The 15,277-nt window shown below is 53.8% G+C and overlaps 2 protein-coding genes across 2 annotated transcripts in view; one reads left to right on the top strand and one right to left on the bottom strand.

The window, feature by feature from the left end:
- The window catches only part of SEC63 (SEC63 homolog, protein translocation regulator), a 71,709-nt gene extending 59,488 nt beyond the window's left edge, over positions 1–12,221 (bottom strand). The window contains exon 1 of the mRNA XM_069726264.1: positions 11,885–12,221. Coding sequence (XP_069582365.1) covers positions 11,885–12,008 — 124 coding nt within the window. The 5' untranslated portion in view covers positions 12,009–12,221. The remainder of the gene's footprint in view (positions 1–11,884) is intronic.
- A 246-nt stretch (positions 12,222–12,467) lies between these two features.
- The window catches only part of LOC138637512 (uncharacterized), a 52,755-nt gene continuing 49,945 nt past the window's right edge, over positions 12,468–15,277 (top strand). The window contains exon 1 of the mRNA XM_069726263.1: positions 12,468–12,497. The gene's annotated coding sequence lies outside the window, so the exon portion shown is untranslated. The remainder of the gene's footprint in view (positions 12,498–15,277) is intronic.

The following is a 15,277-nucleotide window of genomic DNA, read 5'->3' as shown; positions in this document are numbered from 1 at the left end:
GGCACCTGCGCACTGCAGTACTTTACTCTGCCCTCAACAGGACAAAGTACGCCGGAGCCGCAGCATGAAGACAAGAAGAGGACGTCATCGTAAGAAGATGGGAGGCCCATCGGATCGCAGCGGGACTGCCCCTGGGTGAGTATAATATAACCTCTTTTTCTCATCTTTCAGGATACATTCCAGAATGCTGTAGATAAGCCCCTGATGCTGGTGGCCGCAGCTCATCTTCTATTTTTGGGATGACAGGTTCCCTTTAAAGGGAATCTGTCAGCAGTTTTTCCTATGTAATCTGAGGGCACCATTATGTAAGAGCAGAGACCCCGATTTCAGTGATGTGTCTCTTACTGGGCTGTGTAAATAGTGTTTTATCAGCAGGAGATTATCACTACAGGACAAGTGGCCTCAAGTCTCCTGGTCCACCCAGGACTGATTACCAACTCTCTCACTATACACTGTACAGAGAAAGCCGCCAATCAGTGATGTGAATGAGGTTATTACACAGCTCAGCAACTGAGCTCTGATAGAACTACAGCAAAGAAAATTGACTCACCCAGTAAACTAAGGGCCCACACACACACACACACACACACAGAACCACTAATATCGACAGGTTTGGCCAACGATTCATGTGCATGGAGGGTGCTGACTGATGGTTGGGAGATGCCAATTGCCTATGTCCGATTTTGCACTGCTGATCTCACTGGTCTCACTGAGATAATCCACCAGCCTACATGTCATTTACTGACTTTCTCACAGAGAACACATGAGCGCTTGGCGGTACCGAGCTTCTGTATATGAAGTGTGGCTGTTGGCCAAAGCATCATTGGGCCAACAGTTATCTAGTGTGTATGATTAGCGTTAGGGATACATCACTGGAATCAGGGTCTCTGTCCCTACCTCATAGTGTTAGATTACATAGCAAGATGTGTGCTCTTACTGCTCCCTAGGGGTCTGTAGAAAAATATTTAGAATTGAGAGTCCTCAGTGGTTGATACCATCTTTTCAGTTAGCCATTAAAAGGTAACAAAGTGCAAGCTTTCGAGACTACACAGGTCTCTTCATCAGGCAAAGACTAATAGAAATTCTGATGAATCACATATTTATGAACACAGCCCAGAAAAATGCCATAGATAAGACAGGTGACGTGAAGCAGATCTACCATTATGTGAGTGATAAACAGTTATGTCCATAAATATTGGAACAGTTAATAGATAAGGAGCGTGAATGTTTTATTGTCCTCTGACTGAGGTCTGCTTCTATGTTCTGGGTCTGTAGAGATCTGTCTGTAGCATTCGGCCACTTCCCCACTACAGTGGATTTCAGCCATTGACCTTTAATGGAGTCCATGGCTGTTCATTTCAGGTTTTTGCTTCTGGTTTGACCAGAGAGAATAGCTGCACGAATCACCTTTGTCATATTAGATTGAAGTTCATTCTCTGTCCTCCGTAGTACAAGCCTGCGCAAGGCAAGATTGCCTTGCGCAGGCGTGTACTACGGAGGACACAGCATCAACTTCAACCCAATATTGCGGCCAGCATGCAGCCAGCGGGTAAGGAAAGGGTGAATCAAACGCCTGAAAACTCCGCCCATATGACCGAAAACTGGTCCCGCCAAATTCAGGTGACAGGTTCCCTTTAAAGAGATTTCCCACAGGTAGAGTAGGGTCTACCACACACAGCCAAAGACCATGTCCATGAATGGTGGTATATGAGCGCACAATATTGCATGTAAAACATCATGAGCTCATCTGATCCAGCAAATGGCATGACCTGTACGGGCATTTGGTAGCCATAACATGGTATCTTACCCATGGCCGTAATCTGTGCACTACCCAATCTATTGAAAATGATCCTAATGAACAAGTTTTGTAGTCAATTTAACTTTTTGTAGTGTTCATCTCTAGTCATTCAAACTCGTGGGCACTGTCCTTGCTCCAGTGTGGAACTGCTCGCACATAAATTCCACTGTGACAGAATAGCACTGTACTACTTGTACCAGGAGCCGTTACAGCCAGGGAGGTAGCGTCGGTGTCCATTTTGGTGAAGTCGGTATAAAATGGACCGACTCCTAAAATATATAATACATTGGGTATAGTAGTACAATGAAGGATGTGCTGTAAATGTGTTCAGAAGAATTTGGAAAGTTATGACAAGTCCTATAAATGTCCGTTCCTGATCGTTTAGTTGAGATGAATCTGTGCTGCACTTTATGTACATGCTCAGTAGTGACCAGTGCTGTGGGGTCGGAGGTGAGATGAATCTGTGCTGCACTTTATGTACATGCTCAGTAGTGACCAGTGCTGTGGGGTCGGAGGTGAGATGAATCTGTGCTGCACTTTATGTACATGCTCAGTAGTGACCAATGCTGTGGGGTCGGAGGGGAGATGAATCTGTGCTGCACTTTACGTACATGCTCAGTAGTGACCAGTGCTGTGGGGTCGGAGGTGAGATGAATCTGTGCTGCACTTTATGTACTTGCTCAGTAGTGACCAGTGCTGTGGGGTCGGAGGTGAGATGAATCTGTGCTGCACTTTATGTACATGCTCAGTAGTGACCAGGGCTGTGGGGTCGGAGGTGAGATGAATCTGTGCTGCACTTTATGTACATGCTCAGTAGTGACCAGGGCTGTGGGGTCGGAGGTGAGATGAATCTGTGCTGCACTTTATGTACATGCTCAGTAGTGACCAGTGCTGTGGGGTCGGAGGTGAGATGAATCTGTGCTGCACTTTATGTACATGCTCAGCAGTGACCAGTGCCGTGGAATGGGGAGTCGGGGAAACTGAGGAGTCAAAGGTTTGGCTTACACACTCCACAGCCCTGGTTACAGCCTGTGGTTTCCCATGCAGAGCAGCCCCTGCGGCGAGTATACAGCACTATGCAGCGAGTGTGCTGTACAATGTGTCCAACAGACACATTACAAGACATTATTAAACATGTGCACACTGGAACATGATGTGGTGAAACAATAGTACAGTGGCGGCTGCAGTGAGAAGTCTGGATCTTGCTGATCGCTCTGTGACTGTTCCACCGAGCCAAGCTTTCAGCAGAAGAGAGAAAGTGACAGCAGTGTATGTGCATCAGAGAACATTAGGAGTCAGATGGAAAGATTAATGGACATGATGGACCACCTTGTCACAACTGCACTGCATAGGATAGGGCAACCAACATGATAAAGCAGAACAAGGGAGGGGGTAATGTCCTATTCACATCAAGGTGCCTGGCTCCATTTACCAAACACTGGAGAAAGCTGATGTTACATGGCGGCTTTAAATGGTACCAGACACTGCCAGCCTTCATACATAGGGCACAGCGGCTGGATATAAACAGTGTAGAGAGCCAAACAGCACTGCTCCACACACTGGAAAGATACTGCAGAACTGCTCCTAGTGAAAGGAATAACCACAAAGGAGCGAGCGAGAGCAACAGAGAATGGTTTAAGGCATTTTTACTTACTACAAAGTCAAAAGTTTACATACATTTCATTAGTATTTGGTACCATTGCCCTTAAAGGGAACCTGTCAGCAGGATTGTGCTCAGTAACCTACTGACAGTGTCAGGTCGGCGCCGTTATACTGATTACAATGATACCTTGATTGATGAAACCCGTCTTGTTGTTGTTTCTTAATCTTTATTTTCAGTTTTGTGTTAATGAGATTCTCGTGCCTAAGTCTGGGTATGTGGTGGTCTTATTACATATTCATAATGCAGACTGCTGACAGGTCACTGATCCCTCACTGACCTGCGCCCTAGTTTGCATAATGAACCTACTAATGTGTATGTATTTATAAAAAAAAGCATGTCACTTCATTAAAATGGCGGCGCCAGTGCATTTTCTTATTAGTTAGTGCCTATTATCTTCCTGTGTTTCAAAGAAAAATAAAAAATAAATCACCATCAATATGGTGCCATCGGGTGCGCCTGCACATTAGCATCCATCGTGTTCCAATAGATGCTACTGTGCAAGCGCCGCCACCAGCTCCTTATTGCTGCAGTCTAAAAAAATTTTTTTTTAACTACAACAAAATGGCGCCAGAGATTCTCATGCTCCGCCTTAGGACACGAGAATCTCATTTAGGATATGCGCACACGTCAGGATTTCTTGCAGAAATTTCCTGAAGAAAACCTGACATTTTCTGCAAAAAATCCGCATGCGTTTTTTTTTCGTGTTTTTCTTGCTTTTTTTTTTAACGGAGGTTCCTAATGCAATAATATAGTGGGAAATCCGCAAAATTAATGAACATGCTGCGTTTTTTTTACCGCAATGCTTTTTTTTTCGCGGAAAAAAATGCAATAAATGCGCAAAAATTGTGGAATGCATTTTAAATGATGGGATGCTTATGTATGCATTTTTAAGCGTTTTTATCGCGTTTTTTCGCTATAAAAATCCTGAACGTGTGCACACAGCCCAACACAAAACTGAAAATAAAGATTAAGAAACAACAAGACGGATTTCATCAACAAAGCTATCATTTTATTCAGTATAACGGCGCCGACCTGACAGTGTGTGTAGGTTACTGTGCACAATCCTGCTGACAGGTTCCCTTTAAACTGAATGACTTGGGTCAAACGTTCGGGATAGCCTTCCACCAGCTTCTCATAATAGTTGCTCAGATTGCTCGCACCTGACTTTTCAGCTTTGCCCACACATTTTCAATAGGATTAAGATCAAGGCTTTGTGATGGCCACTCCAAAACATTGACTTTGTTATCCTTAAACCACTTTGTTGCCATTTTGGCAGTATGCTTCATGTCATTGTCCATTTAGAAGACCCATTTCCGCCCAAGCTTTAACTTCCTGGCTGATGTCTTGAGATGTTACTTTAGTATTGCCACATGATCTTATTTTCTCGCGATGCCATCTATTTTGTGAAATGCACCAGTCCTTCCTGCAGCAAATCAACCCCACAACATGATGCTGCCACCCCCATGTTTCACAGTTGGGATGGTGTTCTTCGGCTTCCAAGCTTCTCTCTTCTGCCTCCAAACATAACTATGGCTTAATTTTAGTTTCATCAGAGCACAGGACGTCTCCAAAAATTAAGGTCTTTGTTCCTGCATGCATTTGCAAACATTAATCTGGCTTTATTATGTTTCTTTTGGAGTAATGGCTTCTTCCTGGCAGAGTGGCCTTTCAGCCCATGTTGATGCAGTACTCACTTTTCTGTGGATATTGACACAATCTTACCAGCTTCTGCCATCAACTTCACAAGGTCTTTTGCTTTTGTCCTTGGGTTGAAATGCACATGTCGAACCAAAGCACATTCATCTCTGGGACACAGAACCCGTCTCCTTCCTGAGCGGTATGATGGCTGGACATTCCCATCTTGTTTGTACTTATAATTCTTTGTACAGATGAACGAAGCACCTGGAGGCGAGGAGCGTACCCACACACACTGGAGGCGAGGAGCGTACCCACACACACTGGAGGCGAGGAGCGTACCCACACACACTGGAGGCGAGGAGCGTACCCACACACACTGGAGGCGAGGAGCGTACACACACTGGAGGCGAGGAGCGTACACACACACACTGGAGGCGAGGAGCGTACACACACACACTGGAGGCGAGGAGCGTACCCACACACACTGGAGGCGAGGAGCGTACCCACACACACTGGAGGCGAGGAGCGTACACACACACACACTGGAGGCGAGGAGCGTACACACACACACACTGGAGGCGAGGAGCGTACACACACACACACTGGAGGCGAGGAGCGTACACACACACACTGGAGGCGAGGAGCGTACACACACACACTGGAGGCGAGGAGCGTACACACACACACTGGAGGCGAGGAGCGTACACACACACACTGGAGGCGAGGAGCGTACACACACACACTGGAGGCGAGGAGCGTACACACACACACTGGAGGCGAGGAGCGTACACACACACACTGGAGGCGAGGAGCGTACACACACACACTGGAGGCGAGGAGCGTACACACACACACTGGAGGCGAGGAGCGTACACACACACACTGGAGGCGAGGAGCGTACACACACACACTGGAGGCGAGGAGCGTACACACACACACTGGAGGCGAGGAGCGTACACACACACACTGGAGGCGAGGAGCGTACACACACACACACTGGAGGCGAGGAGCGTACACACACACACTGGGGGCGAGGAGCGTACACACACACACTGGAGGCGAGGAGCGTACACACACACACTGGAGGCGAGGAGCGTACACACACACACTGGAGGCGAGGAGCGTACACACACACACTGGAGGCGAGGAGCGTACACACACACACTGGAGGCGAGGAGCGTACACACACTGGAGGCGAGGAGCGTACACACACACACTGGAGGCGAGGAGCGTACACACACACACTGGAGGCGAGGAGCGTACACACACTGGAGGCGAGGAGCGTACACACACTGGAGGCGAGGAGCGTACACACACTGGAGGCGAGGAGCGTACACACACTGGAGGCGAGGAGCGTACACACACTGGAGGCGAGGAGCGTACACACACTGGAGGCGAGGAGCGTACACACACTGGAGGCGAGGAGCGTACACACACTGGAGGCGAGGAGCGTACACACACTGGAGGCGAGGAGCGTACACACACTGGAGGCGAGGAGCGTACACACACTGGAGGCGAGGAGCGTACACACACTGGAGGCGAGGAGCGTACACACACTGGAGGCGAGGAGCGTACACACACTGGAGGCGAGGAGCGTACACACACTGGAGGCGAGGAGCGTACACACACTGGAGGCGAGGAGCGTACACACACTGGAGGCGAGGAGCGTACACACACTGGAGGCGAGGAGCGTACACACACTGGAGGCGAGGAGCGTACACACACTGGAGGCGAGGAGCGTACACACACTGGAGGCGAGGAGCGTACACACACTGGAGGCGAGGAGCGTACACACACTGGAGGCGAGGAGCGTACACACACTGGAGGCGAGGAGCGTACACACACTGGAGGCGAGGAGCGTACACACACTGGAGGCGAGGAGCGTACACACACTGGAGGCGAGGAGCGTACACACACTGGAGGCGAGGAGCGTACACACACTGGAGGCGAGGAGCGTACACACACTGGAGGCGAGGAGCGTACACACACTGGAGGCGAGGAGCGTACACACACTGGAGGCGAGGAGCGTACACACACTGGAGGCGAGGAGCGTACACACACTGGAGGCGAGGAGCGTACACACACTGGAGGCGAGGAGCGTACACACACTGGAGGCGAGGAGCGTACACACACTGGAGGCGAGGAGCGTACACACACTGGAGGCGAGGAGCGTACACACACTGGAGGCGAGGAGCGTACACACACTGGAGGCGAGGAGCGTACACACACTGGAGGCGAGGAGCGTACACACACTGGAGGCGAGGAGCGTACACACACTGGAGGCGAGGAGCGTACACACACTGGAGGCGAGGAGCGTACACACACTGGAGGCGAGGAGCGTACACACACTGGAGGCGAGGAGCGTACACACACTGGAGGCGAGGAGCGTACACACACTGGAGGCGAGGAGCGTACACACACTGGAGGCGAGGAGCGTACACACACTGGAGGCGAGGAGCGTACACACACTGGAGGCGAGGAGCGTACACACACTGGAGGCGAGGAGCGTACACACACTGGAGGCGAGGAGCGTACACACACTGGAGGCGAGGAGCGTACACACACTGGAGGCGAGGAGCGTACACACACTGGAGGCGAGGAGCGTACACACACTGGAGGCGAGGAGCGTACACACACTGGAGGCGAGGAGCGTACACACACTGGAGGCGAGGAGCGTACACACACTGGAGGCGAGGAGCGTACACACACTGGAGGCGAGGAGCGTACACACACTGGAGGCGAGGAGCGTACACACACTGGAGGCGAGGAGCGTACACACACTGGAGGCGAGGAGCGTACACACACTGGAGGCGAGGAGCGTACACACACTGGAGGCGAGGAGCGTACACACACTGGAGGCGAGGAGCGTACACACACTGGAGGCGAGGAGCGTACACACACTGGAGGCGAGGAGCGTACACACACTGGAGGCGAGGAGCGTACACACACTGGAGGCGAGGAGCGTACACACACTGGAGGCGAGGAGCGTACACACACTGGAGGCGAGGAGCGTACACACACTGGAGGCGAGGAGCGTACACACACTGGAGGCGAGGAGCGTACACACACTGGAGGCGAGGAGCGTACACACACTGGAGGCGAGGAGCGTACACACACTGGAGGCGAGGAGCGTACACACACTGGAGGCGAGGAGCGTACACACACTGGAGGCGAGGAGCGTACACACACTGGAGGCGAGGAGCGTACACACACTGGAGGCGAGGAGCGTACACACACTGGAGGCGAGGAGCGTACACACACTGGAGGCGAGGAGCGTACACACACTGGAGGCGAGGAGCGTACACACACTGGAGGCGAGGAGCGTACACACACTGGAGGCGAGGAGCGTACACACACTGGAGGCGAGGAGCGTACACACACTGGAGGCGAGGAGCGTACACACACTGGAGGCGAGGAGCGTACACACACTGGAGGCGAGGAGCGTACACACACTGGAGGCGAGGAGCGTACACACACTGGAGGCGAGGAGCGTACACACACTGGAGGCGAGGAGCGTACACACACTGGAGGCGAGGAGCGTACACACACTGGAGGCGAGGAGCGTACACACACTGGAGGCGAGGAGCGTACACACACTGGAGGCGAGGAGCGTACACACACTGGAGGCGAGGAGCGTACACACACTGGAGGCGAGGAGCGTACACACACTGGAGGCGAGGAGCGTACACACACTGGAGGCGAGGAGCGTACACACACTGGAGGCGAGGAGCGTACACACACTGGAGGCGAGGAGCGTACACACACTGGAGGCGAGGAGCGTACACACACTGGAGGCGAGGAGCGTACACACACTGGAGGCGAGGAGCGTACACACACTGGAGGCGAGGAGCGTACACACACTGGAGGCGAGGAGCGTACACACACTGGAGGCGAGGAGCGTACACACACTGGAGGCGAGGAGCGTACACACACTGGAGGCGAGGAGCGTACACACACTGGAGGCGAGGAGCGTACACACACTGGACGCGAGGAGCGTACACACACTGGACGCGAGGAGCGTACACACACTGGACGCGAGGAGCGTACACACACTGGACGCGAGGAGCGTACACACACTGGACGCGAGGAGCGTACACACACTGGACGCGAGGAGCGTACACACACTGGACGCGAGGAGCGTACACACACTGGACGCGAGGAGCGTACACACACTGGACGCGAGGAGCGTACACACACTGGACGCGAGGAGCGTACACACACTGGACGCGAGGAGCGTACACACACTGGACGCGAGGAGCGTACACACACTGGACGCGAGGAGCGTACACACACTGGAGGCGAGGAGCGTACACACACTGGAGGCGAGGAGCGTACACACACTGGAGGCGAGGAGCGTACACACACTGGAGGCGAGGAGCGTACACACACTGGAGGCGAGGAGCGTACACACACTGGAGGCGAGGAGCGTACACACACTGGAGGCGAGGAGCGTACACACACTGGAGGCGAGGAGCGTACACACACTGGAGGCGAGGAGCGTACACACACTGGAGGCGAGGAGCGTACACACACTGGAGGCGAGGAGCGTACACACACTGGAGGCGAGGAGCGTACACACACTGGAGGCGAGGAGCGTACACACACTGGAGGCGAGGAGCGTACACACACTGGAGGCGAGGAGCGTACACACACTGGAGGCGAGGAGCGTACACACACTGGAGGCGAGGAGCGTACACACACTGGAGGCGAGGAGCGTACACACACTGGAGGCGAGGAGCGTACACACACTGGAGGCGAGGAGCGTACACACACTGGAGGCGAGGAGCGTACACACACTGGAGGCGAGGAGCGTACACACACTGGAGGCGAGGAGCGTACACACACTGGAGGCGAGGAGCGTACACACACTGGAGGCGAGGAGCGTACACACACTGGAGGCGAGGAGCGTACACACACTGGAGGCGAGGAGCGTACACACACTGGAGGCGAGGAGCGTACACACACTGGAGGCGAGGAGCGTACACACACTGGAGGCGAGGAGCGTACACACACTGGAGGCGAGGAGCGTACACACACTGGAGGCGAGGAGCGTACACACACTGGAGGCGAGGAGCGTACACACACTGGAGGCGAGGAGCGTACACACACTGGAGGCGAGGAGCGTACACACACTGGAGGCGAGGAGCGTACACACACTGGAGGCGAGGAGCGTACACACACTGGAGGCGAGGAGCGTACACACACTGGAGGCGAGGAGCGTACACACACTGGAGGCGAGGAGCGTACACACACTGGAGGCGAGGAGCGTACACACACTGGAGGCGAGGAGCGTACACACACTGGAGGCGAGGAGCGTACACACACTGGAGGCGAGGAGCGTACACACACTGGAGGCGAGGAGCGTACACACACTGGAGGCGAGGAGCGTACACACACTGGAGGCGAGGAGCGTACACACACTGGAGGCGAGGAGCGTACACACACTGGAGGCGAGGAGCGTACACACACTGGAGGCGAGGAGCGTACACACACTGGAGGCGAGGAGCGTACACACACTGGAGGCGAGGAGCGTACACACACTGGAGGCGAGGAGCGTACACACACTGGAGGCGAGGAGCGTACACACACTGGAGGCGAGGAGCGTACACACACTGGAGGCGAGGAGCGTACACACACTGGACGCGAGGAGCGTACACACACTGGACGCGAGGAGCGTACACACACTGGACGCGAGGAGCGTACACACACTGGACGCGAGGAGCGTACACACACTGGACGCGAGGAGCGTACACACACTGGACGCGAGGAGCGTACACACACTGGACGCGAGGAGCGTACACACACTGGACGCGAGGAGCGTACACACACTGGACGCGAGGAGCGTACACACACTGGACGCGAGGAGCGTACACACACTGGACGCGAGGAGCGTACACACACTGGACGCGAGGAGCGTACACACACTGGACGCGAGGAGCGTACACACACTGGACGCGAGGAGCGTACACACACTGGACGCGAGGAGCGTACACACACTGGACGCGAGGAGCGTACACACACTGGACGCGAGGAGCGTACACACACTGGACGCGAGGAGCGTACACACACTGGACGCGAGGAGCGTACACACACTGGACGCGAGGAGCGTACACACACTGGACGCGAGGAGCGTACACACACTGGACGCGAGGAGCGTACACACACTGGACGCGAGGAGCGTAAACACACTGGACGCGAGGAGCGTACACACACTGGACGCGAGGAGCGTACACACACTGGACGCGAGGAGCGTACACACACTGGACGCGAGGAGCGTAAACACACTGGACGCGAGGAGCGTAAACACACTGGACGCGAGGAGTGTACACACACACACACACACTGGAGGGGCTTACACACACTGGAGGTGAGGAGCGTACACACACACACTGGAGGTGAGGAGCGTACACACACACACTGGAGGTGAGGAGCGTACACACACACACACACACTGGAGGTGAGGAGCGTGCATACGCATACATACACACACACACACAAACACACACTGGAGGTGAGGAGCGTACACACACACTGGAGGTGAGGAGCATGCATACGCATACATACACACACTGGAGGTGAGGAGCGTGCATACGTATACATGTACATACACACACTGGAGGTGAGGAGCGTACACACACACACACACACTGGAGCATACATACACACACAGGTCACACTATGGAGGCGCCAGCAGATGACATCACTATCCACACCAGTGACGTGTACCGGCAGCAGAGTGATATGAGGACACCCACAGCCCCAGTATTACTTCTCATCACACTCACCCGAGTTCTGGCCACGGGGCCACAGGTAGTATGTGGCCGGGATGACAATCAGCCCTACGAACGAGGTCAGGAAGTACAGGAACGTGTTGCCACTGTCGTCATACTGGAACTGCTGCCCAGCCATGGCTGCCCTTCCCTCCTCTTTCCGGGCAAACTACCCGTCGACGGGGCCCTTACAGCTCACGACAGTAGAAAAACCGACCGACCGACGGCCGTTACCCGGCGAAGGGCCCGCCCACCTCCTTCTTGACACGCCCACTCATCGCATCTCCGCTGATCAAGTCTCGCGAGCACTAGTATGGAATACGTGTAATTTCCCCGAACAAACTTTATTAGCAAATGACACACTGTACAACTAGGCATTGTGGGCAGAGCAGTAGGATGACTGCGCATGCGCCACATGCACGCGCGGCACTCGCGTCCGCGCGGCCGCGCGCACCTGGCGCATGCGCAGTAGCTATGGCTGCGGCCGCGCGCAGTACGTAGGGCTACTGCGCGCCGCCCGAGGCTTTAATAGCAGGTGTGCGGGTGCTCTCCCAGCAAAACACGCCCCAACCCCCTTCTCCCGCCTTCTCGTTTTGGCGGCATGCATAGACAGCGGACACTGCTACCGGTATTAACCCTTTAGGGGGTCAACACTGCTACCGGTATTAACCCTTTAGGGGGCCAACACTGCTACCGGTATTAACCCTTTAGGGGGCCAACACTGCTACCGGTATTAACCCTTTAGGGGGTCAACACTGCTACCGGTATTAACCCTTTAGGGGGCCAACACTGCTACCGGTATTAACCCTTTAGGGGGCCAACACTGCTACCGGTATTAACCCTTTAGGGGGTCAACACTGCTACCGGTATTAACCCTTTAGGGGGCCAACACTGCTACCGGTATTAACCCTTTAGGGGGTCAACACTGCTACCGGTATTAACCCTTTAGGGGGCCAACACTGCTACCGGTATTAACCCTTTAGGGGGCCAACACTGCTACCGGTATTAACCCTTTGGGGGGGCAACACTGCTACCGGTATTAACCCTTTAGGGGGCCAACACTGCTACCGGTATTAACCCTTTGGGGGGGCCAACACTGCTACCGGTATTAACCCTTTAGGGGGTCAACACTGCTACCGGTATTAACCCTTTAGGGGGGGGGGGCAACACTGCTACCGGTATTAACCCTTTGGGGGGGCAACACTGCTACCGGTATTAACCCTTTGGGGGGGCCAACACTGCTACCGGTATTAACCCTTTAGGGGGTCAACACTGCTACCGGTATTAACCCTTTAGGGGGGGGGCAACACTGCTACCGGTATTAACCCTTTGGGGGGGGCAACACTGCCACCGGTATTAACCCTTTAGGGGGGCCAACACTGCTACCGGTATTAACCCTTTAGGGGGGCCAACACTGCTACCGGTATTAACCCTTTAGGGGGCCCAACACTGCTACCGGTATTAACCCTTTGGGGGGCCAACACTGCTACCGGTATTAACCCTTTGGGGGGCCAACACTGCTACCGGTATTAACCCTTTGGGGGGGCAACACTGCTACCGGTATTAACCCTTTGGGGGGGCCAACACTGCTACCGGTATTAACCCTTTAGGGGGTCAACACTGCTACCGGTATTAACCCTTTAGGGGGGGGGGGCAACACTGCTACCGGTATTAACCCTTTGGGGGGGCAACACTGCTACCGGTATTAACCCTTTGGGGGGGCCAACACTGCTACCGGTATTAACCCTTTAGGGGGTCAACACTGCTACCGGTATTAACCCTTTAGGGGGGGGGGGGCAACACTGCTACCGGTATTAACCCTTTGGGGGGGGCAACACTGCCACCGGTATTAACCCTTTAGGGGGGCCAACACTGCTACCGGTATTAACCCTTTAGGGGGGCCAACACTGCTACCGGTATTAACCCTTTAGGGGGCCCAACACTGCTACCGGTATTAACCCTTTGGGGGGCCAACACTGCTACCGGTATTAACCCTTTGGGGGGCCAACACTGCTACCGGTATTAACCCTTTAGGGGGGGCCAACATTACTACCGGTATTAACCCTTTGGGGGGGGGCAACACTGCTACCGGTATTAACCCTTTAGGGGGGGGGGGGGCAACACTGCTACAGGTATTAACCCTTTAGGGGGGCAACACTGCTACCGGTATTAACCCTTTAGGGGGGCAACACTGCTACCGGTATTAACCCTTTGGGGGGGACAACACGGCTACCGGTATTAACCCTTTAGGGGGGGCAACACTGCTACCGGTATTAACCCTTTAGGGGGGCCAACACTGCTACCGGTATTAACCCTTTGGGGGGACAACACTGCTACAGTATTAACCCTTTGGGGGGCAACACTGCTACCGTTATTAACCCTTTGGGGGGCAACACTGCTACCGGTATTAACCCTTTAGGGGGGGCAACACTGCTACCGGTATTAACCCTTTGGGGGGGCAACACTGCTACTGGTATTAACCCTTTGGGGGGCCAACTGTTGTGAATTCTGTTATCGAACTCCCTCCTGTGGTCATGAATGGTACTTCGGCGAGTTCTGTCCATGGACTCCCTCTGGTGGCTGTGAGTGGAGCTGCTGCTTCTGAGGTTCCTTCCACAGGTGACTTAGTTTATTCTTTGGCTGGCTGCTCTATTTAACTCCACTCAGATCGTTACTCCATGCCAGCTGTCAATGTTCTTGTACTGGTTCAGTTCGCTCTTGGATCTTTCTGGTGACCTGTCTACTCCAGCAGAAGCTAAGTCCCTGCTAGTTAATTATTTGTTCATTGTTTTCTTGTCCAGCTTGCTATCATGATTTTGCCTTGCTAGCTGGTAGCTCTGGGATGCAGAGTGGCACCTCCGCACCGTGAGTCGGTGCGGAGGTCTTTTTGCACACTCTGCGTGGTCTTTTTGTAGTTTTTTGTGCTGACCGCAATGATACCTTTCCTATCCTCAGTCTGTTTAGTTAGTCTGGCCTCCTTTGCTGAAACCTGTTTCATTTCTGTGTTTGTGACTTTCATCTTAACTCACAGTCAATATATGTGGGGGGCTGCCTTTTCCTTTGGGGAATTTCTCTGAGGCAAGGTAGGCTTTATTTTCTATCTCTAGGGCTAGTTAGCTCTTAGGCTGTGAAGAGGCGTCTAGGCAGAGTTAGGTACGCTCCACGGCTATTTCTAGTGTGTGTGATAGGATTAGGGGTTGCGGTCAGCAGAGCTCCCACTTGCCAGAGCTTGTCCTGTGTTAGTTTAACCATCAGGTCTTTCCGGGTGCTCCTAACCACCAGGTCCATAACAGTACAGCTGGCCCGAATTGGTAATGTATCTCAATAGAGGGATAAGAGAAGTTCTGAGACCATTTTTTTTTCTCTGCAGTGTGTTTTGTCTTTCTTTTCCCCTTAACCTCTGGGTGG

The sequence above is a fragment of the Ranitomeya imitator genome, chromosome 5 (genome assembly GCF_032444005.1).
Source record: "Ranitomeya imitator isolate aRanImi1 chromosome 5, aRanImi1.pri, whole genome shotgun sequence".
Classification (NCBI taxonomy): domain Eukaryota; kingdom Metazoa; phylum Chordata; class Amphibia; order Anura; family Dendrobatidae; genus Ranitomeya; species Ranitomeya imitator.
This window is presented reverse-complemented; position numbering and strand designations above follow the sequence as displayed.